Source organism: Solea solea, chromosome 20 (assembly GCF_958295425.1).
Source record: "Solea solea chromosome 20, fSolSol10.1, whole genome shotgun sequence".
In the NCBI taxonomy this organism is placed as follows: Eukaryota; Metazoa; Chordata; class Actinopteri; order Pleuronectiformes; family Soleidae; genus Solea; species Solea solea.
The window spans coordinates 21,413,690-21,436,844 of record NC_081153.1 but is presented as its reverse complement, the minus strand read 5'-3'; the positions used below and the strand labels follow the sequence as shown (position 1 = coordinate 21,436,844).

Genomic DNA, 23,155 nt, shown 5'->3' with positions numbered 1-23,155 from the left:
GAGCGACCTTTCACTCTCGGACATCGAGTAAAGGTGTAAAAGTGGATGAGTTTGTGTTCAACAGTCACTGCACAATAGTGTTCAATATAAAACATAAACAGGTCAAACTGCTGTCAGGAGATGTTTATATAATGAAACCAGCAGAGAAACACTCATTCCTGAAATATCATGGCTGTATGACCAGGAAGCTATTGTGCAATGTGTAGTCATAATATCCTTCTGGATGTTCTTTAATGTGATTACGGGTGCTTTCACGATGCTGATGTCGTTCTTGTCCCTGGCGCCCTCACAAGTATTGAACATACGTATACCAGAATGTCCCATAAACCATCACACAGCGGTTAAACCCTCAAAGGGGAAGCCATAGTCTCCGCTGGGGAGTGGTTAAGTAGCAATCTGCACCGTTGGCTGTCGGAGTCAAACAGACGGCGCTGGAGTTAAAGGCATTCAAATGTGAACTACTGCCAAGTCACTGCAGTAATGAGTGAATGAAACTTTCAAGTCAAAAGAAAAAGAGGAATTCATGCAGATGTTTTCAGACTCGGGCGAAATTACACAGATTAAAAAGAAAACCTTGCCTGATATGTCAAGTGATGATTTAATGTGTACAACCGGGTTCTCTGGCTTAGGTAAATTGGACACTCTAAATTGACCGTAGATTTGAGAGTGAGAGTGAATGGTGTCAGCTGAGATTGGCACAGAAGCCCCCGCGACCCTCCCGTGGAGAATAAAGCGGTAGAAAATGGACGGATAATGAAAAATAATATATCTCCAATAAATTTCCACTGCGTAGATTTGGTGTCAAGTGGTCCGAGTTTGCACTGTATCATAACTTTGCTGTGCTAAGGCAGTGAAAGGCTGGCAGAGTAAAGTAAACCTGCCCGTCTGCCTCTACTTTATAGTGGTGGCACTGAAAATACTGACATACCATAACTCCACACAAGGGCTGGGCGATACATCGATATTATATCGAGATCATGACATGAGACAATATATGGTGTTGGATTTTGGATATTGGACTTTTCCTGATTTTAAAGGTTGCTACGTTGATAATCATCATATTTATTATCTTGAATACATTTGTGAAATACACTCAATATTATATATATATATTGACACACGTAAATAGCCTTTATTTGACATTAAAAAGCCAAAGAAGTCAAGCAGGTATTGTCTGAAATGAAAGGTTAAGATCATGTAATACTGCTGAGTGTATTTACAGTGTATTGTCACTGTCCTTTGAAAAGCACAAACATCTCAAAAGAAAACTTTTCACGAGTCCTGAGAAACAAGCTGTGTGCAGCTGTACATCTCGACATTATTCATAAGCCATATCGTATCTAGACAGCGATACTGATTTGATGAATATTGTGACCTACGTTGATAATGAATAATGTAAAAATATCATTTTTCCCATTTCCCACAGTCTGTGGAAAAAGAAGGTGCTGAGGCACAGCAGGGGACGCACATGTGGTAATAATGTGCAAGGAGGAAACAAAAAGGTGTTTGTGTGCACACGTGTGTGTGTGTTGTACAATTGTTTCAAATCCAAATGCCTTTGTAATGAGTCACTGCCCGAGGCAGAACAAATGACTGTAAATAGAACTATTAGCAAAACACGGAGGGTGAAAGGAGGAATTTAAATTAAAGTGTTGCTCACTGGCCACATACTTTCTCCCCATCTGCATAATTGTGGTCAGGACACCGAGCAATTGTGTGTGTTAATGGAGCTGGGAGTGTGTGCGTGTGTGTGTGTATGTGTGTGTGTGCGTGTGTGTGTGTGTGTGTGTACATCCAACTGAATATCAGAGGTCACAGAGGTTTGCTTTTATTTGTCACGGTTACAAACACTGGCTGTGTTCCCGCCCGTCATCAGCATACACACTGTGATTGTGTGATTTAATTGCTTGTGTACATGACAGATGGACAAAGGATGTGAGCTGATGTCCACACACACACACACACACACACACACACACACACACACACACACACACAGAAATCAGTGCTGTGTTTTAAGTTGTAAATGACAACTATGCTTCGCAGGTTGTAACAAGTATGGACATATGATAGCTGTCTCTGTAACGGGTCTGTATTTGGATTATTCACTTGCATTCTCATACTGCATCCCTTATTCAAATTCCTTTTCTTTGTATAGCTGTGTTTATGTTTAAACTGAAAGTTCATGAAACTTTCTGAACTGTCCTGTGATTGGTTGAGGTCTCTTGTCCTGGGTGAGGACAGTGAGGAAATGTCTTGTGCTAAAAGGTGCAGGAATACTGTGAATATTCAGCACACAACGCAGAGGGCTGTACGTACACGCGGCGAGCACAGCGGCAGATGGCGTAGAGCACGGAGATGAATGCATCTGTTTTCAATGGGGACGCTGAAAACCACACATAGGGTTTGGACTGGGGGTGCAGTCAACCCCATCTGATTAAATAAAGGATTTTGGCCCAAACACATTCTCTCCATTTTATACAAAGTAAACACAGATGATTCAGACAAAGCCGACAGTGTATATAGACTCATAGAAATGGAACAAACACAAGACAGAAGGGTCAAGAGCACTGTTTTGTATATCAATACTATTGTGCATTGATAGGACAATCATGTTTTTCTCTGTATGCACTGCACTGACAACTTAATGCTCCACTGCTTTGACACCAAGTCAATCAGCCTCATGAAAAACACTTTGATTAACGGCCGTAGATCTGTGTATCTGACTAAGAGATGGTGTTTTTTTAACTCATCCTTATTGGGCTTCGGAAGAAGGGTATTAACATCTGCTCTGATATGACAAAGAGGTTATTTCATGTACAACAAACCCTCTTAGAGAGAATCGTTAATGCTCGAAAGCAGCTAGAACTGTCACACTGATGTCCTCTCACTGTTGCCATGGTACATTTCACACCACTCCAGCTTCTAAACACAGATTACTTTACGTATTACTCACTCATGTGGTTGGGTTTAGGCACAAAAAGCAAGAAAAAGTGTGGAAAAAAAGCCTGTCCATGAAAACACACCAGAGTGTCACAGCAACAGTCCACAACAAAGCTACCAGAGCTTGAACTCCCAGGAAGTATTTTGTCCAAAATGCTTCTTCATCAGAATATAGTCTGGATTATTAACCAAACCATGATTTAAAATGTACCTGTAAATTTTTCTTCTTTTAGCAGCTTCCTGTCTACAGTTTTTAACAGATCAACCTGAATAAAATCATAAGAAATATCTCTGTCACAGCCCATCAGGTTAGAACAGAATTTGGTATGTGAATGCAGGAGCAGACATTATATTTCATCTGGATCAGATCCAGATTACGGATTTGGAGTCAATTGAAATGTAACATGGTTCAGTCCCATTCATTTTGTCACACTTATTTTCTATTTTTTTATTCCTGTTTTCCTGCTCAATTAAACTTTTAGTTTAGTTTAGTAGTTAGACCATGTGAGTCTGCAGAACATTCCCATAGTTTGCAGAACGTTAGTCACCTCCAACCTTCAAGAGTTGCGATCAACCAATCAATGATTCAAATGACATATGCAGAGTGATGGAAAACAATAAACTGGCGTGCTGTAGTTTTATAAGAGCGGTGGCTTTCTAATAGAAGCAACAGCGGAATAAAAGACAGCTGCTAGACGTCGCGTCTCTGCCGTCATTTAACCTGCCTCTAGCGTGCCAAAGGTCTGCGAATGGTTCCTTTTTCCAGGAGATTTTTCTTTTCTGAAGCCAAAAACAACGTCCTTGTGTCGTGTCTGCAGAGAGAAACCAAATCGCTGGGTTCACCCAAAAGTCTCCTGTCTCCTATGTTGGTATATTATTCTCTTTAGTATCACGTTGAGAGTTCTGTAGTGTGATAATTGCACATGTGATGTAAGGGATTGCACACCGAGCACCAAGTCAGTGCTGGACGCACACTGCAATTTAGCAAGTGCATGCTCGTCTGCAAAGAACCTCTGGATATGTACATCAGTAGTAGAGTCAACTTCATTATTTCTTGTTTCCTAACATACAGGAACTCGGCCGCAGGTATGAATTTGGTCATTAAATCAAGGAGTCTGGCAACAGTGGGGAACACTAGGCTTTCCTCATTAGCTGCTGCAGTAGCATCAGCAGCAGCTGGCAGAATGGTGCTGCATCACAGCCAGGCCATCCTGGGCTCAGTCTGGAGGATAATCAAAAGCTATAATTATATCAGCAATGTCCCTGAAGTGCAGTGCCTGGCAGGGGCAAAGGATCACTGACCAGTGTCACGCAGAACATGGGAGGTATGTGGATACAGAGACAGACACACGACGAAGAGGATGAAGGGAATGAAGTAAACATGAGAAGCAGTTTGAAGAAAGCCCAGATCTTCAAAAGGCTGCTGAAGAAAAGTGCTGCTCTTCTGATACTGCGACAGCAAAGTGGCAGGAAGAGAACGAGAAAAGTGGAGAGACAACAAAAGACATGAAACACTGACATCCATGTAGATAAGAAAGAAAGTCAAGTGAGGAAAGGAGAGGCAAGGACACCAGCTTGACATTCATAGCTGGCATGTGAATGCCAAGAGTGGTGAGGGTGCTGGTGGGAAAAGGAATAAAAAAAAGAATCTTTCAACAAAGTGCCTTTAATCTTCTGACAACGCAACAAACTGGTCGTGATGTGAAACTTCTTCCAGAGGAGCTGGGGCCCCTGCCTCTAATAACTCCCCTCTGTGAACAAGCTTAATCTTTAATGGAAGCCAAGTTCAGGCCCAAACTCTTCTCATGTAACATGCACACCACACAGAGCAGACATGGCAACCATAAAAGAAACTCGTAAAACCACTCCTGTTCTTCCTTATCCCAAATATGGAACCAGCGATGATCAAAAACTAGGAACTCTCTCCCATCACATTTAAAAAATAAAAAAAAAACGGTTAAAGAAAAGCCATAACATCTTATGTCTAACTAAGGCTATCCATATAGATCTTTATCATTAGTTGGAAATGCAGAGTCAGCATTTTGCCCCTGATTTCTTTATCTTTAAATATATCTTTATTTTCCACAGTGTTTTGCCAAACATTTTGATAATCAATTAATCAATTTGAATGAGTTCTTTTTTTAAATTAAATAATTAAAACAAGTTCTCTGAGTTTTCAGCTTCTTAAATGTGCATAATGTGCACATTTATGTATTTTCTGGATTATTTGGTCCATATAACAAAGGAATCATTAAAACTGAATAATAACGGCTTGTTACAGCAATTTGAGAACATCATCATTCCATCAACAATAAACATTTTTTTCTATATTCTCTTACATTTTTGTGGACCCACAACTTAAAATAATCATTAGTAACAAAGTTCTAAAAATGTTTTAATTGCTAAAAATCTTTAATATTTTATATGTGTAGAGAAAGAAAGAAAGAAAGAAAGAAAGAAAGAAAGAAAGAGAGAAAGAAAGAAAGAAAGAAAGAAAGAAAGAAAGAAAGAACACTGACAGACCCCTCATATCCTTATAGGTCTACTCTTACCTGTACCCATGTAGAGACTTACTCACATATTACACATCACACTCATGCATTAAGCATCATTAACATAGAAGAAGGAAAAGAAACACACAGCTCGTCTATGTGCAGAGAATTATATCATGAGCTATTTACAGGAAATGCCTCGTTTATATTTCATCCCTCTGGCTGCCCTTGCCTCTAAATATTTATTAAGTAATTAAAATAAAATTTAAAAAGCCACTGAAGCTTGAGGTCCTGTGGTGGTGTGTAGGATAACAAGTGAAGCTATCTTACAATTAATTCAGTTTCAAATTTGAATCTTGAATCAACACTGTAACAAATAACAAACAGATGTTATTCTAAAGTGGCCCTATCACCCTCATATCTGATAATATTGGCTATACATTCTGAATGTGAGAAATGTTTTTTAATTAAGTGAATGTATGTAGAAATAAATCCCTGTGAGACAAAAGCCTTATTAAAATAATAATTGCTTTGTACTGTCATCTGAGCATTGTTGCACCAGGTTTGCTATACTTTTGTTTTGCCACAACAGAGAGTATGTTCCACTTCAGTGGCATTTTACATTGTAGCAATACTTAAATCTCGTCTAAACTGTGATACAAAAGACTAAATTCCCAGTTATTTCACACAATATGTTTCACAGTTGCTTTTACCTCCACACCGGTAAGTAACGACGGAAGCCAACACCCAGTTGGCTTCCAGAAGAAAGTGGTCTTGTAAAGAAGCCAGCTGAGGCGTAGCTAATGTTGTCTCTTTTAGTCAGGAATAAAAGTTGCATTAAACATTGGCATAAAAGGTATTTAAGTCAATTTCACTATATCATTCTGCTATGACACAACATTTAGCAAACTAGACTAGACAGACTAGCTCTTGGTAAATCTAGTCTGAGTCCATGATTTTTACTGTGTAGTATACACGAGTCATTTCCTGCCAGAGGGTGTTACCTTGATTGTGTGACGTCACTATCATGTTATACCTCTTTTGTAGTAATCTGACACTGAGGAGAACTTTGTAGGACCTTCTATTTTCTGTTTTAATGTTTATGTTTCCAAATCTGTCACCTGGTACAGGAACACAAACACAATCCCCTTTGATTCTTCATAGTTTGGGAATAAAAATAAAGACAAATTTCCTCCGGAAGGCAATTGATAGGCTGACATTTTGGTAGTCAATCAAGCATAAAATGACTAATGGTAGCAATTACAACTGATGTGGGGTGGTCTTTTTCAGCAAGTGCCAGAAGGGAGGGATATTTTACTGCACAAAAATACAAGGTACTAAGAATTCATAAGAACCAATAGTGAGGTGTACTGTACAGTCTTAAAGCAAACAATGACATAATGTTCGACTCAATGATTCAAATCTAAGTGAGGCATTAATATTTAAAAAGACACATAATGCTAATGGAGAATACGAGACATGTTCAGTGCCGGTTTTTGCTCTCATATCTCATATCTATCCACCAACTCACGTTTGTTTTGTGATAATAACAATTTCAACCCAAAGTCATTAATATCTCCCCATCAATCATGTCTGTCCCCAAAGTGAAAGATGTTGGAATTTATAATGGATGATCAGTTAAGGTGCTACACTGTTGCAAAGCACACTGTCATAAATCCTCCAAACACAAACCGTGATCCCACACCAGCGTAACATACATCATTTCCTTTTATGTACCTACTCGTTGCACCCCATTTCCCTCAAAGTGTCCTTGGTCTCCCTCATCCTTTTCTGCTCAACACCTTTTTTCCTCACACTCCCTTTATCGTCTGGTCTTTATGAATCTATGTGCATTCTGGGGTTAGTCAGTCAATCAATGTCCTTTTTTGGTGGTCAGTGTTTACATAAACACAAAGCAACCTGCCAAGGACTAAACGTAACCAGTAGCTCAGTGTAATTACAACGTTTAACATGTAAAAAAGTGGCCTTCATGTCTATCTCAACAAAACCTTGTGAAATACACATTGATCACCCTGAACAGAAAACAACCTTTTTTTGTACAAAATACAAGCTCCTCTACACTGATTATAGATATGTTGATGCATTGAAAGTGGAAAGCAGGGCTGACTAGAACATCATACATCTTTTCTACATTATATATGTGTTATTTTTGTGCTATACCGTAAATTAATGAATGCATTAGCCTATAGCCAACATACAGCACCACTGTGCCTCTGCTTCTCCTCAAGTGTTTAATTTATGTTCATGAAAAGGTTTGCAATGAGTAGTTAACATAACACAGTCTGTTTAAATCACTGCCTCTGGCAAACCAAGTTCAATCACTGCAGTGCCCTACAGGAAGTGCTGGGGGCAGTAGGTCTATTTCTCCTATCGCCTTCACCAAATGAATTCTGAACCAATAAAGACATTTTTTTGTTTTGTTTGTGTTAATGATTTCAACTAAACTGAAGTCATCATGAGTAATACACAATATTATGAACAGATTAGTCAACTACCAAAAATAATAGTTAGCTGAAGTCATATTCATGAGCATAAATATGCTAAAGAAAAATACTGAACCAACAAGAGAATTGTTGTGTCATTGTTTTTCTGTGTCTTCGTTTACGTTTCTCTTAGTTTAATTGTGCGGTCTTCCATGGAAAAAGGTGGAAACCCAATGAATATATCTTATTAATATGTTTCCGCAAGTAAAATAACAAGGAAGAGAAAAACATGAAGCTATAATATGATGAATGCATTAACTGAGGTGTACCACCACATTACAACAAATCATTGTTGCCCTGGCACAGAAAGTGGCAGCTGGTGAAACAACTTCTTGAGTGCCATTTTTCTCTTCTCCATTACACCCACATACAGTAAATCTGGAGCCAGTGCTTGGGCATTTTTATGGTGTAATGGCTCGTCTCAGAGTACAGTAAGTGTCCTATGGCTATTGATCCAGGTTGGTAAGCTCATGAGCGAGTGCTGGGAAGCTGAAGGCGTGTGCTCCGGAGTCTGGCCCTGTCCGTGCTGTCTGGGCTCCTGGATGTCCGGAGGTGGTCAGAGAGGCAGGAGACGGCAGCAGACTGAGTGGAACCAGCCGTGCAGCCGGGCGACCAATACAACGACTGTTTAATGGCTTCTCATTTCACTATAAACTAATGAGTGCGGCTCAGGGCGGTGAAACCCAACCCACCACTTCTGGTTTTAACGGGCATAGAAGAGCAAACCACTGAGTGTTCGGATTTCATCGACCAACGGGGCCATGTTTGTTATACTGGAGTTCAGCTTGTGATTTCACAGAGTTTACTTCTGTGGACATCATGAACTCCGTTAAGTTTACACGGCTGTCTGCAATGAATCTCTGCCGAGACTTGGCCTTTTGTGGTGCAAGATCCCGTTTGTACATATATATAATATTGACGGCCTAGTTCTCTGCTGTTTTCTCTTTGAAGCCATTATAAACTACAGTAATGCTTCAAACCCTTGTGGACATCTGGTGGCCAAGGACACTCCCGGCAGACTCTGACAAAAGAGCATGTTATGTCACTGAACCCGTCAAAGCAATATGTTTTCCCCGGCCAGGGGGTCAAAGGCCAGAGACACACACACTCGCATGCACGCACACGCAAAATGTCATGCATGATTCAAGCGGTGATGCTCTGCCTCCAGCAATCCCACCTGTGCACGTTCACCGCTCTTTATCATATCCTTTTATTTATTTCCATTTTCCCTCTCCCTTTTCCCGTCTTCTCATTCTTGCATCATTTATGGATTTCTACTGCTTCTCTTTATCCTTCTGCTGCAAAATCAGACTCAAAATAAACAAAATATTCCTGTTTTAAGAAAAATGACGATATTGTACAGCTAGAATTCTTCAAACTAGATTGTACATCGAGTCACTTTCCGACTGTAACGTGCCTTAAAGTGGAACTTTACAAGTTTTAACGCCTTTTTCCTCGATGGAGTTTCCCCTACAGTTTTGAAGTACATATTTTTATGATTCCACCATAAACATTCATTCATCCATTGTCTAACGCTTTATCCTCACTGTCGTAAAAACTCATCGCTCATGAACGAGGATTGGAGGATTCCGGGCCGGCAGCCCTGACCTTGCACGGCTGATTTTGCACTGACAGACAAGGGGGAGAGGAGACAGTGACTCTGAAGCTGTTACATTGGGGTAGAACTCCTGCATAGTTCCACTTTAAAAGGAAAAACAGGCCAAAAACTAGACAAAACTGGCAAAACTGATGTTGTCATCGCAAGCAAAAACATTCTCTCATGTAAAAAAAAATGTTTACTCAACATGAAACTTCCTTTACTTGATTGAGCTGACTTTAAGAATTTATAGCTTAGAATATCTTGTATTTGCACACACGTCAATTCATGAAGGTGAATTTTACTTGTGTATTTAACACATTTCAGCTTGTTGCATAAAGTAAGCTGTAGTATCTTATTAAGACAAACATTATTATTCTTTTTTTGCTAAAATAATACTCGACTGTGTATCCAGCCCCTCTGGTGTCCTCTGGGGCTGGAGTTAGGGTGCATTCGTTGTTTCCATGCATCCTTTTGCTTCTCTTCTTCTTCGTCTCCTAACCTTGAAGCTGCTCAATTGCAGCCCAGTGTGTGAGGCGTTCGGAGTGAAGTAAAAGTCTGTAATTGGAGGCCCTGAGCAAGAAGTCCTCACTGCATGTCAAGGATATAACTCCAGATAATAAAATAGTATTTTTTTAATGGAAGTTTTTTGGTTTATGGAGGTTTTTCTGGACTCAATTGACTGAATACACCAGCTAAGGGGCTGCCTGCTCTACCTTCATCACGAGGCAAGTTTCAAATCAATCCTAAATGAGCTAAAGGAGCTTTTGCTTTCACAGCCCCGGATGTAATTACTCTTGTGCATTTCAAAACATTATTACTGTATGACGTGTGTAGCTATACTGTGGATGTGTGTGTGTCTGCTTTGAGGCTTTCAGGTCCTCACAGCCCTGCGGCGTTAATGAGCGAGGTCAACGCAGTCTGTCAGCTAAGTGGTAAAGCCATTTGCTCCTGAATGACATTTCCTTTGTGAGCATGAGACTGATTTAGTTCCTAATGTGAAGTGTCATCCAAAGCGTCCACATTACGTTTGATATTAGAGCATAAATGAAACTATTAGGGGTTAGAATCTGTGCCTCAGAGGTCCATTCAATATGTGTACAATACTAGATACATGGGCTATTCAAGGAAGACGATATATTTTACTTTTGGGGAACTTTACAATAAGGATATATTATTAATATACATTTTTAAATAATGTTATTATTTCACATATTATTCAAGGGACAATTAACAATTACATTAAAAGCTTTAAGTAACTGTAAATGTCTTTGTAAGTTAACAAGTTTTTGTCTGTAAAATGGAAACTGTGTTTCCCTTATGTGACACACTTATGTCCTCATAAATGTATGACAATAGAGAACAAGCATTACTTCAACTATGATTGAGCATTTATTATTTGTACTCTTGATCAGTGATCAACTAGATGATCTTTTGTTTTTGTTCCATTTTATGACAATGAAAATAATGCAGTGCAGGTTGGGAACATGAGTCATTTCAGAACATGTGGTTATTGTGTTTACTTTGGCACAGTAAGACAAAAGAAGCACAGCCATGCTCATAATATCCCAGAAATGATATCATCATCATTATTATCATTGTGTAACGTGTGTCAAATGGTTCATTATTTCAACTGCAGAAGGTGACATGACGATACTCGTCACAGCCAATTAGAATCAATGCGATGAGGAAGTAACAGATTAGCAGCTTCAACTGATTCGTAACATTAAAAGACGCGATCGGTTCAAAGCGCATTTAGATCAACAGTGGTCTGTGTATGGACTTTAATATTGAACTGATTACTGTTGCGGAGATTTGATTATTAGGTGAGTCGACCAAGGATGGAGTTTCTGCAGTCAGAGATGAGTTCATCATGAGGAGAACTGAGATTTTTAACTGATCTACAGTTCAGCATTGTTTGGTTTGATTCTTGTGACAGTTACACATTCATATTCCTTAATATTTACACGCCTAGAAACAATGGCATACTTCATCTGCACCATATACCCTTTATATCTATAAAAATGAATCAATATACACTTCGTCGGACTGAAGTACTGTACTGTCTTCACCTTAACTATGACTTGAGCCCCAGAAGGAATCTCTGAGGGAGGAATCACGCTGACAGGAAATTATGAAAGAGAATTCCTTTGACCTTTGCTTGCAGCAAGAAAAAAAGGGAGGGAGACAAAGAGAGGCAGATTCAGAGGGCAGGGTGGATAGTCGGATTCAAGGGAGGCTTAAGGAGGAAGTGCCTCCAGAATGGGCAGGATCCTGGAGAGGGACCGAGGATAATGAGAGCGCTCAGCTCCCGACATGAGATCTGATTCACTCAACAGCCCCAAGGAAGGAGAGTGTCACCCTGAGCTCCTGAAGTCATCAGAGTGAAGAGATTCAATCAAGACTTTAGGCTAAAGACCTTCAAATCACTCATGCATTTCCTTTGTTTAAGACTGTGGTCATGTTTTGACCCTGATGTTATTTTATAAAAGTTTCAACAGTTGGACCTCAGCATTGGTGAATTTATATCGAGCTTGCTTCCCAACCAATTTATGATTTTATGTGTCGGTGAGTAGCTCTGGTCTTGTGAAGCAAAACAAGTCACATTTGATTATAACATGATGATTTCAATGGGTATTAACTTAAGTATTTAGTTGTTGTTTTTTTACTTTAAAGCTGTTCAATGAAATAAAATAAAATAAAGCTCAGTATATTTAATTTGCTTGTAGCACAGGTCTCATTCTCCAAGCCCTTTAAAATAGTTCACCAACAATTTTCAAACGGTCATTTTTGTGTTTGGTTATAAATCAAGTACTCAACATAAATATAATTCTTAGTTTTACTTAGATTTACCATCAGTGATTTAACATAGCTCAATGCAGAAGTCCCCGATGCCTGTATTCTATGGATGATGGTACACTCTTGTTTTGGTCAAAAGAATCAATGAACCAGAAGGTAACCATGGAAACTTGGAAGTCTGCTGGTACCCAAACATGTGCAATACAAGGACATAGTGAGAAATTGCTGGAAATGATATAAAATGGGTGGAATGCTAGAGTCACACAGACCCAGATCATATAAGCCGAAATATGAAGTGTGCGCTCAGAAGACAGAAGGTTATTGTGTTGAATGCTTCTTTCAGGTCTTCACTGAGCATGACATCAATTTATACAAATAAAAGTGAAATAAAAAGCAATAAAGCTTGTGTCATCAAACAGGTGCATGCTTGCAGGTAGAGTTTGAGGAGCGCTCTGTCACACCCATGTATCCAAATACCGAATATGGTTACTTTTGGTTTTAAAAACCAACATGGCGCTGGCCAAAATATTAAAGTCAAGGCTTCAAAGTGGCAATTCCCAAACCAGTGGGTGATGTCACGGTCAATTTCCACTTGCTGTATCCGTGTCAGTGTGGTTTTGAGATTCAGCTGCACAAAAGTTCACTCACAGTAAAGTGAAATACGAGTCGAAGTTTGGGAATAAAAGTGATATTCTCACTGTGAACACTTTTCTCTCTTCAAACACACTAAACAGTGTTGATTTGACTGCGGACTATCCCATAATAATCAAAAATGTGAGCTCTAATCATTGAAGATATTCACGTCATTAAAAAAACCAACATGGAACAAAAGTGCAGGAGGACATCCTGTTCAGTGAAGATCTCTGACTGATGACATTTCCTCCATGAAGCAAAGACTTCATTAAGCTGCGCAGAGCAAAAGGAACCGAGTTCAACAAAAGCACGACAGGAAAGTCTCTTTTATTTACTGCTCCAGGGCCACAGTTGTTTACTGAACACTGTCACTGACATTGTTCACTCTGGAACCTGGATTCAGGCTCAGACGTGACTACAGCCTGTATTTTTTTTATTGTACTTAACTTATAATTTCAAAAAAACAAACAAACCTGGAAGTACAATTAAACTTGTAATCATTTGTCATCATCATATGTTTTTCTTCCTTCTTGTGATAAAGTGGCATGGTAACTAAGAAAAGTGAATAATATCGAGCACTGTAAGCAGTTGTCTTCATCTTGTCTTTTAAATGAGTCTCTGTTACAGTAAATGAAGCATAAATGGCGAGCGCGTGTCTACATTCACAGATTAGTACTGTGCAGTCATAAAACCACTTTCATAGAGCTCTGTCAGCTGTGTAATTCAAGTTTCTTAGAAGAGTGATGATTTCACAACCCAGTAATAGCTTATTTACTGGCGTGCGGCTGTTATTGAAAATTCTCAAAATGGTTATAAGCATGAAATTGAATAGAGAAGTTGTGTTTTGTTGCCGTCTGAGCTCCACATCGCACTTATTTCAAAGATATTCCATAAAGATATATTTTTTTATGCACAACTGCGGTTAAATATCATTGAGAAAAACAACCTTCTTAAATACAAGGTTCTCCTCGTCTCCATTGTCTTACAATCTGTCTCTTAGAGGCATCAGAAGGGTTAATATGACATCACACTGCCCTCCATATTTTGTCTCCTGCACAGGAAGATCTTTGGTTTGTTGCTATGGATACACATATTACTGCTAAATATACACCGTGTGACGAGCAACTCTGTCGCAGATACAGGCAATCACATAAAGACTGTAACTCTGCTAGCAGATAAGACAGGTAGGTAGGTAGTTAAGGTAGATGGGTAGGTAGGTCAAGTTATGTAAGCCAGGTAGGTAGTGTGGATAGGTAGGAAGGTGGGTTATGTAAACAGGTATTTAAGATAAGTTATAGATAAGGTACAGTAGGTGGGCAGGTACGTCTGAGAAGCAAATAAGAATGTTAGATTAGTTAGGCAGGTGGTAAGTTAGTAAAGGCTGGTTAGTAAGTAGGTAGGTAAGTTAATAGGTAAGGTAGGATATGTTGGTGGGTAGTTAAGTACAAAAGGTAACCAGCTAAGTTATGCAGGTGGGCAGGTAGGTAATTAGGTAATAGAGGTAGAATAATTTTAATACTTTCAAATAACCACTAAATTCATAAATCACTGTTTGACAGTGAGACTAAATGTATTTTTCTTTGTTCAAAAAAAATTAACATGATAGATCTGTTCATAGATGTTGTGACGGAGGACATGAGGACAGTCGGCGTAACAGAAGAGGACACGAGAGAGAGGACAAGATGAAGGCAGATGATCTGCCAAAAGAAGAAGAAGTAGATGATAGGTCGATAAAGCTATGGTTAGTGTCTGATCTGTGGTCAAACTAAGAGGAACCATGTACTATAGGTCCATGTTAGACAGAAGAGCACGAGTGAGGGCCAGCTCAAGAAGAAAGCCAGAGGGAGGGAGAGAGAGAGAGGGAGATACACTATAGAGAGAGAGCACAGGAAAAGGGTGAGAGAGCAGGGCAGGGAGAGTGAGCGAGGTATTGTAATTACTGCAGCGTACACAGACAGAATTAGCTGCATGGACAGTGATTAACCTTTAAGGTTTGCAGGGCTATTGGAGAAAAATAATTAGACCTCCCTCTCCTCTCCTCTCCTCCTGTCCTCTCTCCTCTCTCCTCCTCCCCTTTCCTTTCCGGTGAGAGTGAGTGGCGGTGGTGGATGTGTGAGTGGTGCAGAGTTTTGAACTGTTTTCTGTCTGTTTATTGTTTTTTTCCTGTTTTTTTCAGGTAAGATTTCTTGATACTTCTTCACGCGTGTCGGCTAAGAGCTGGTGTTTTATTATAATATTCCTATTGTTTCTTACAGCTGTGAGTGAGCAGAGACAATGTCAAAAAGACAATGTCTTCATGTCACAGCACCAAATGGGACAGACAGTTAAGTGACTGAAGTTATGCAGTAATGTATTATAAGATTAGTTCATTGTTGCCTTTGTATTTCCTGACGTGTCACACACTAGATCAGAGCGTTGAACAAAGGAAACAGATAAACTGTCATCATGTCTTTGCACTTCATGTCACAACTCTTTTGTTTTTAACATCCTTCTTTTTGCAGCGTATATGACATAAAGGAATTATGTTCACTGTCCGTGTAAGAAAGTAACTTTTCATTTGTTACAGTTTGGTGTTATTGTACAGCTTTAGTTCTCTGAACACTGTGTCCTTTTGTTTTATGTCCTGTTTACAGAAATGTTTGACCAGATGAAAGTTTACCAATCAAACCCAGGTGATGTTGAGAAGGATGACAGTACAATTATTTTATTAGTAATATTATTATTATTTTTCTCCGAGCGATGATTTCTGCTAATAAACCACATTGGAACTTTAACTGGTGAATGCAACCAACACTTTGTGATGATTCGCACCCAATTTTTGTGAAATTAAGATTTGAAAAAGCATGACTTTTGATCTACTCTTACTCTACAGTACAATCAAGTGTATTTTGGGCTTCACTGTTCCTCTGTCCTTCCACCCTGAGGCTGAGATATGCTCCTCCAACATGCTGCGTCCTGCTGAGACCAGCGGCCTGTGGCTGCTGACGCTGGTGTGCTGTCATTTCCCATATCTTCAAACGTGGAGGGAGAGACGAGGGGAAAAAAGGAGGCTAAAAGTAGCGCTTAGCAAAGAAAGAATCGTCTCCCAGCTAAACTTTCTCTCTTTGACTCTTTATTTTCTCTTGCTCTGGGAGCAACAGTGAAGACAGAGGCTGTTTTATGACACACCAACTGTTTTCTAAGAAATTCAAGAGTGTGACAACGATCCCTAGAATTTGCTTCTCGGCCCCTGCGGCAGAGCGCTATTAGAGAGAGAGAGAGAGAGAGAGAGAGAGTGAGCAGACGGTAGCAGAAGCGTGGTGGTGAGGCAGAGTGCTGCTGGCAGCAGTGATGGAGGAGGGCAGCCGCTAAAACTGCCGAGGAGGAGACGAGGGAAGCTGGGAATTACGGGGTGAGGAGAAAAGCCGGGGTGAGGATAGAGAAGAGAGGCGCCTGGATTTTTGTTATGAAACAAGACGTTACACTGTGTAAAAGTGAGAAGTACATAGTGGAGAAAACAAAGGAGTGCGGTGTTAGTGAGAAATTGCAGTGTGCCAGCATGCACGGGAAAAAGTAATAAAGGATGACAGTGGTCTTTTTTGTTACACAAGATATATGGTATCGGATACAAGCGCGCGTGCGTGTGTGTGTGTGTGTTTTCCAGGTATTACTCATATTGTGGGGACCTAAATCTGTTTACACAGTCACATTGTGGGGATTTGTCTTCCTTATGGGGACAAAAATCAAGTCTCCATAAAGTAAATGATTACATATTAAGGTGAAGTAAGTCTCCAGGAAATGAATGTACTGTAAGTCAATGTAATGTCCTCTGAAGTGTGTGTGTTTATGTTTTTATTTTCTCACAGATTACGTTCATTTGTCTCACGTCACCAATAGCGACTTAGCTCATAACTTTTTGTGTCATAAACATTTAGTGGTAGGATTGTTGAGTATTAAACAAAGGTTACATGAGTTTTTTGAGCCATTAAAGGCCACGTGTGAGAATTAGTGACACCTAGTGGCGGGACTGTCGTACCCCTCTGCTCACAGCTCTCTTTCCCTGGTGCGTGGAACTACAGCGTGAAACTACACCTTCTCAAAAACTGCTCCGACAACTCTGCTTTTACAAGAACCGGCACAGACAATCCTTCATACGGCAAGAAACCTGTACCACACTTGAGCTTTGTCAAACACAGGCCAAGCACGACATGAGTCAATATGCAAATCCCTTTTTTACTTGGACAAAATGAACACATGAAGCTTCTTAAAAGCTGATTGGTTCAGTCAGTCATATTCTTAATCTGTACTTGGCACTAACCCACACCTATATTCATTGCTGTTGTTTATTATTTAACTGTTAAAACTTTTCACAATTGTTTATTCCGAATATAGTTATTTTTACACTTTTGTTTTTTACAAATTTTCTTTAAATATTTTACATTTATTTTAAATTTAGTGTCAGCACAAAATGGAGGCCTCCGTAAAGCATGACCCTTGTATAAAGCATATAAAAGGCTGATGTTAAAGCAATTATACACATTTACAAATGTTCTTTTATAGGTAGCATATTCAATTAATATATTAATTTAATTTAGCAAGGACATTTCTAAAATCTTACTATTTAACAGATTAAGGTTTGGTGTTACCAAACCAAGCAGAGCCGAGTGTGTTGGAAGTGTACAGTGGAAAAGTGCTATCAGTGTTATTATGTTTTTCAAGAGTGAGACATCCGAGTCTGCCACTCAGGACAGGTGTGTGTTGCATCTAAACATAACCACATTCAAAGCCAGGAAATGGTTATTGTCAAACCCATTTCCTCCTTTAAGTGTTACAAGTGTTTGAAAGAGTGTGTGAGTGTTGATATGCACACCTGGAGACATTTTGGTTCAGAAAATACAGTTTAGAAGTGTGGAATTGCAGTTTTTAGGAGATGAAAATGAAAATGCAGCAGTATTAATAATGCAAAGGAACTTTTGCATGATCGATCCGACGGAAAGACACGGACAATTTGTCATTTTTAACACTTTGGAAAGTAATAAAATAATTTAAACCAAATGATATCCATCATTTTTGATTTTGCACTAACCCTATGGGCTTTAGTGATTGCTATGAGTCCTTATGGCACATGAATGGATTCTGTCATTATTTGATTCAAGTTTCATCCAGGGGAAATTTGTCAAACTATAAATGCCATGGACGTGATTCACAGGATCCTAGTGACGAGTGTTAATGCCACAGAGAGTTGAGAGTTGAGTCTCTACCTTGTGTGAGAAGCTGAAGGGTCCTGACTTCCTCTCGGACACGCAGCTGCAGGACCTGCTGCAGGATGTGCTGCCTCTGGGCTTCCTGCATGATGCCCATTCTCTCCAGCTTTCGGTCCGTCAATCTCATCAGAGCCCGCCCTAAAGTGTGGATAAAATAAATAAAGAAATAAATAAACAAGATTTAAGGTGAAGGAACATATTCAGCAATAAGTCAGTGGGGATAGACACACATGATAAAGGATTCATGTCAGCAGAAGAGCTGACGGTGCAAAACAAAATGTGGTCCAACAATTAAAGACTCATAAATCATGCAACACGTGTGAAATTCTGCTGCTTTTTGATACTGGGACATAAAGTCTTTTATGTGACCCCCAATTAGCCTGAAGCTCGGTGCAAACCCACTGAGAAGCATATCGTTTTGAAACGCAGCACGTTTCATGTGAATATCAGTGCTGTGTTTCCCTGGAGCAAATCCCCTCACAGCTTTTCCCCTTAATTGCAAATCCTTGTATAAAAATCCATAATTTAATCATTCAATCACTTTTCTACGAGAGGGATTTGGGCTGCTGATAAAAAAGGGTGGTATGGTGGAATTATTAACGCTTGTTCTGAGTGCCTTTGTAACGTGGGATGGTGAGCGGATAGGAATGATTATTCTGAGTAATTACCAGGCATTAGGTTAGACCCCCGACAGCTTCCTTTACTCCTTTGCCATGATGGCTGACAGTGACAAGACCGGCTCTGATTGGCTGACAGTTGAGTTCAGATTGTTTAAGATCATATTAGTTTAGGGCTGGGCAATATATCAACATTATATCTATATATCTATATATCTATATATAGATATATAGATTTATACATATGTATATATCTATATATATATCTATATATATGTATATATATATAGATATAGATATAGATATATATACATATATATACACACATATATATAGGATCATGTGATACAGATCATACACCGCAGATATTTTATTTTGCATTGTCACTCTTTGAGAAGCACAAACATCTCAAAAGAAGACTTTTAATGAGTCCAGAGAAACAACCAGCTGTGTGCAGGCTTTATATCCACATACTGTATATCGGGATACAGACTAAATATATCCAGATATTATTATATATATATATATATATATATATATATAAATTATTATTCGATATATTGAGATAGCATTTTTTCTCATATCCTCGTCCCTAGATCATCTATATAAACAGATACCATATTAAATTCCATTCGCGACTAATGCAAGATTGAAATTGAATTTCGATACAATGACTGGGTGCTCTCACTCTTCTTTAATGCTCATTTTGAAAGCAACAACAGAGAGAAAGGCACAACATGATAACTGCACGTCTCTTGACTTGTTCGAACGGATCTATTCTAGACCATTAGGCCACGCCGAGTCCCACAATACCACTTTGCAACCACAGCACAAAAGGGAGTGGTTGGAAAAGCTAAGTACCCTTAAGTGTTAGTGGTTAAACTTCGGCTGCGTTAGGCCCGATTTCTCCCGCCTTCGCGAAAGCAGCTCTTTGCTCGACGCTGCAGCCAGATGGGGATTAAAATGCCCAACGTAGTTAAGATGCTTCAAAGCAAAATGGCGCTCAGAGTACCCATTACTGTGCATAAACACTGGGGGAGCTAAGTAGAGCCATAAAAGCTCAGAAGTGAGGGGAGCATATTAAATGGGACGATGGGAAGACAAAGATTAGTGAGGTGGAAAGAGAGGAATAATGAATCAAAGGAGGGGCAGAGGGCAGAAAGTTGGGGAGTGACAGAGTCAACAAGTTGACAGAAGAAAACTGACGAGCTCATAAAGAACGCTGTTATGAACTCATCATGTACCCAAAGACAGGTTATTGATCATCGGCTGTGGCGACCTCCAGAGAGAGAGAGGGAAAAAAAACTGGTCTGTTAATTTAGCTTTTTAATGTTAAATGAAGGATATTTACATGTGTTAGAAACAATGAAATAGACTATAAATGTGGTCATATTCTGCTGATACACAAATAATTAGCCTTAAAATAAAAAAAGCCTTTTTAAATATCATTTTGTTTGATTACATGTATTTTTTTGTTACTATACTATTTCATGTATTTCACACATGCATTTACTTTAATAAATGATCAATGCAACAGCATTTAAAACCAGGAAAGTCATCCCAGTTACCTGATATCCATAATCTAAGACCATATCTTGTCTAGTGTTAGGAAGTAGATATAATATCCAAATCTTGTAAATCATTAAAGTTGCGACTGAACTTTTTAAAAAAGAACAATCCGGGGTGTCATCTGAAATGTGTGAGCGTGAATGTGAGAAGCTCGATGACTCTGAACAAACTGCCAGTTCTCCACGACAGGTGCCAACACGCCGCTCCTCCTGCTCGCCGCGGCCGTGCCGCACAGCTTCTGCAGGGATTCCAAGCTTTCACTGTCTTACCCTGCACGTCTGAGTCACCGGCAATGACAGTGCCACCGAGTCTCATCTGGGAAAATGAATACACCGAGCAGTGAGTGTAGCGTGGCTATGAGGGGAGGAGGAGGCGGAGGAAAGGACAGAGAAGGAAAGTAGTCAAGAGGAAGTAAAGGAGGTAAGTGAGGGAGAGGTTACCACACGGAAACATGAACGCGATTGCGATTCTTCAACGATTCTAAAGTGATCATATAATTGCATCTTTACGGAGGCCTGGAGGTGACAGAGACGCAGGTGAGACTTACGTAGAACCCTAACCTCCAGGGCTCCGTAGTTCCCTGTTGTTTGAACAGATCTGACAATTAAAAACAAACAAAAAAATAATGTATCTGTCATTTTACAGATCGTCTCACTAAAGAAAGAGGTGATTGTAATTCTTCACATGTTCAATGAAGCGTTTGGACCCAGAAATCTTATTTTGAAAGGGTGTTACGTCAGATTTAATAGCCAGATAAGCGCGGGCACTTTACTCATTTCCTTCTATTGTCACCTGCAGGGCTCTGTATCTTAATGCATTCATCTTAAAAAAAGAAAATTGGATTTCCTTTTGTCATTTCCTAATAAAAAATAGAAACACATTTCACTGGAAACCAAGGAAAGAAACTAAAATCTAAATCCTTTGCAACGAAACTAGAAACAGAGTTTATAATTAGCCTCATGTTTTCTCAGTTTTGTGGAATATTCGTCATCGCTTGTGAAAGGTTTTCGCTGGAGCCTTTTGTTTATCCTCCTTTAGTCTGGTTTCACACAGTCTGGTTAGTCTGCTTTCATTTTGTTTAAATCCAGATTGTGCTGGTCAGACTTTACACTTGCTCAGCCAATGGTACAAGTGATATCCAGTGGCCACGTGGTAAGTTTTACATTACAGAACTATGATATACAGCAAAATGGCAGAAAATCATTAGCTCTTGAGCCAAAAAATATTTTTTACAAAGTGACACTGTTGCAGCCTCATTGCTTTACAGCAGGAGAGCTTAATGAGGGCATCACGTTCGATTTCCTCTGCACATGCAAGCCCCAGCTGTGCACTGCTCTTTAAGGCTGTAGTGAGAGCTGCGAGAAAGAGAGGAAAACAAACAGGAAAAGCTCGAACTGAAGACAACACGTGCATCTGATTTGCTACTGATTTGTTCTACGAACCACATCAGTCATTGGTTTCTCCTGCTTTGGAAGGTGATGGAAGAGGAATTAATCCCACAGACTATTGCGCTGATCACAAGAAGATGTTTCAACACTTTGAAAATGTTGGCGCACAAGAGAATGATCACAAAACATTGATTGAAAGCGACATCTACCACATGTTATCGATTTCTTTTTACACATAAACTTCTTGTCTTGCATGACAGACTCATTTGTAATTAGCGCTTTGATTATTCTTGTTGCATGCATGAAAACTCATGTTCAAGGATGATCCGAATCATTTAGCAGGAAATAGTCACATTTTCATATTTTGTCAGCTGGCTTCCGCCACACTCACCTTCCTTTAATCTGAATGTGAGTTACCCCGGCAACCATGGTAGTGTCCAAAATTATGTTTGCAGGAATAGCGCACAACAGTTCTGCCCCCTCTCTATAATTTTTTTTATCCTCTATTTAGGACCGAATGACGATAACCTGGAACACCTGCAGTTCCAGAGGACCTCTGTCTTTTGCATGATCTGTGATATTGACGAGCACAATGCATGCTGCTATTTGGAACTACTCCAATCAAATTGATTTGATCTCAATCTATTTGCGACTCTATATATAATATTCTAACTTTATTCTACCAACTGCTACAAAAACACAGATCATAAGAGGATTTCTTTCTTTTTCTGGTGATGCGTGTGTGTCTGTGCGATCGGCCCTTGAGGCCCATAAAAAATAGGAAGTTTTCTTACAGCAGATGAAGCATGAGGATTGTACTTTTTGCTCATTTGGTTGTTTTTATGCACTTATGAGTGGAAATACTGTCTACAACAAACCTGTTTACTTTCCTCTCTATTTTAACCTCGTTTCCCTGCTTCCCCTCTGTTTTGCTGCCCCTCCTGAAATGAGGTAAATCATTTCTTCCTCTCTCTCTCTGTAGGGAGTTTATTGTATCCACACTGCTGCTCCTGCTTTTTCCTGTTACTCTTTGATTCCTGCATTTACCTGTGGCTTGTTCTAAATGTGGAATTACACACAAACCAAATATAGGCACACGTGTTTTACACAATGAGGCACATTGTCCATGGGAAGTAGATTAATGAGCGGTGGGTGAGCAGCAGTGTTGGGCCGGAACCGATTAATCTGCAGCTAAAGCCTGGCACAGTCAACCACAGCTTTGATGAATGAGGGCTTAAACTGCATCTGTACACACATACACACACCTCATGTGAAAAAGTATGCACGCAGAGATGCAGATCCTACAGGGGTCTACTTTATTCTCCAGGTGCTGCTAAAATACCATTCTCATTATGGCTGTGTGTGGCAGA

The 23,155-nt window shown here is 39.6% G+C and overlaps 1 protein-coding gene across 2 annotated transcripts in view; it reads right to left on the bottom strand.

Moving 5' to 3' along the window:
- Positions 1 to 23,155, bottom strand: part of samd12 (sterile alpha motif domain containing 12) — a 118,263-nt gene that overhangs the window by 45,373 nt on the left and 49,735 nt on the right. For both annotated transcript variants that reach the window (XM_058618946.1, XM_058618945.1), the window contains one exon: positions 18,209 to 18,349. In XM_058618946.1, the coding sequence (XP_058474929.1) occupies positions 18,209 to 18,349 (141 nt within the window). The remainder of the gene's footprint in view (positions 1 to 18,208; positions 18,350 to 23,155) is intronic.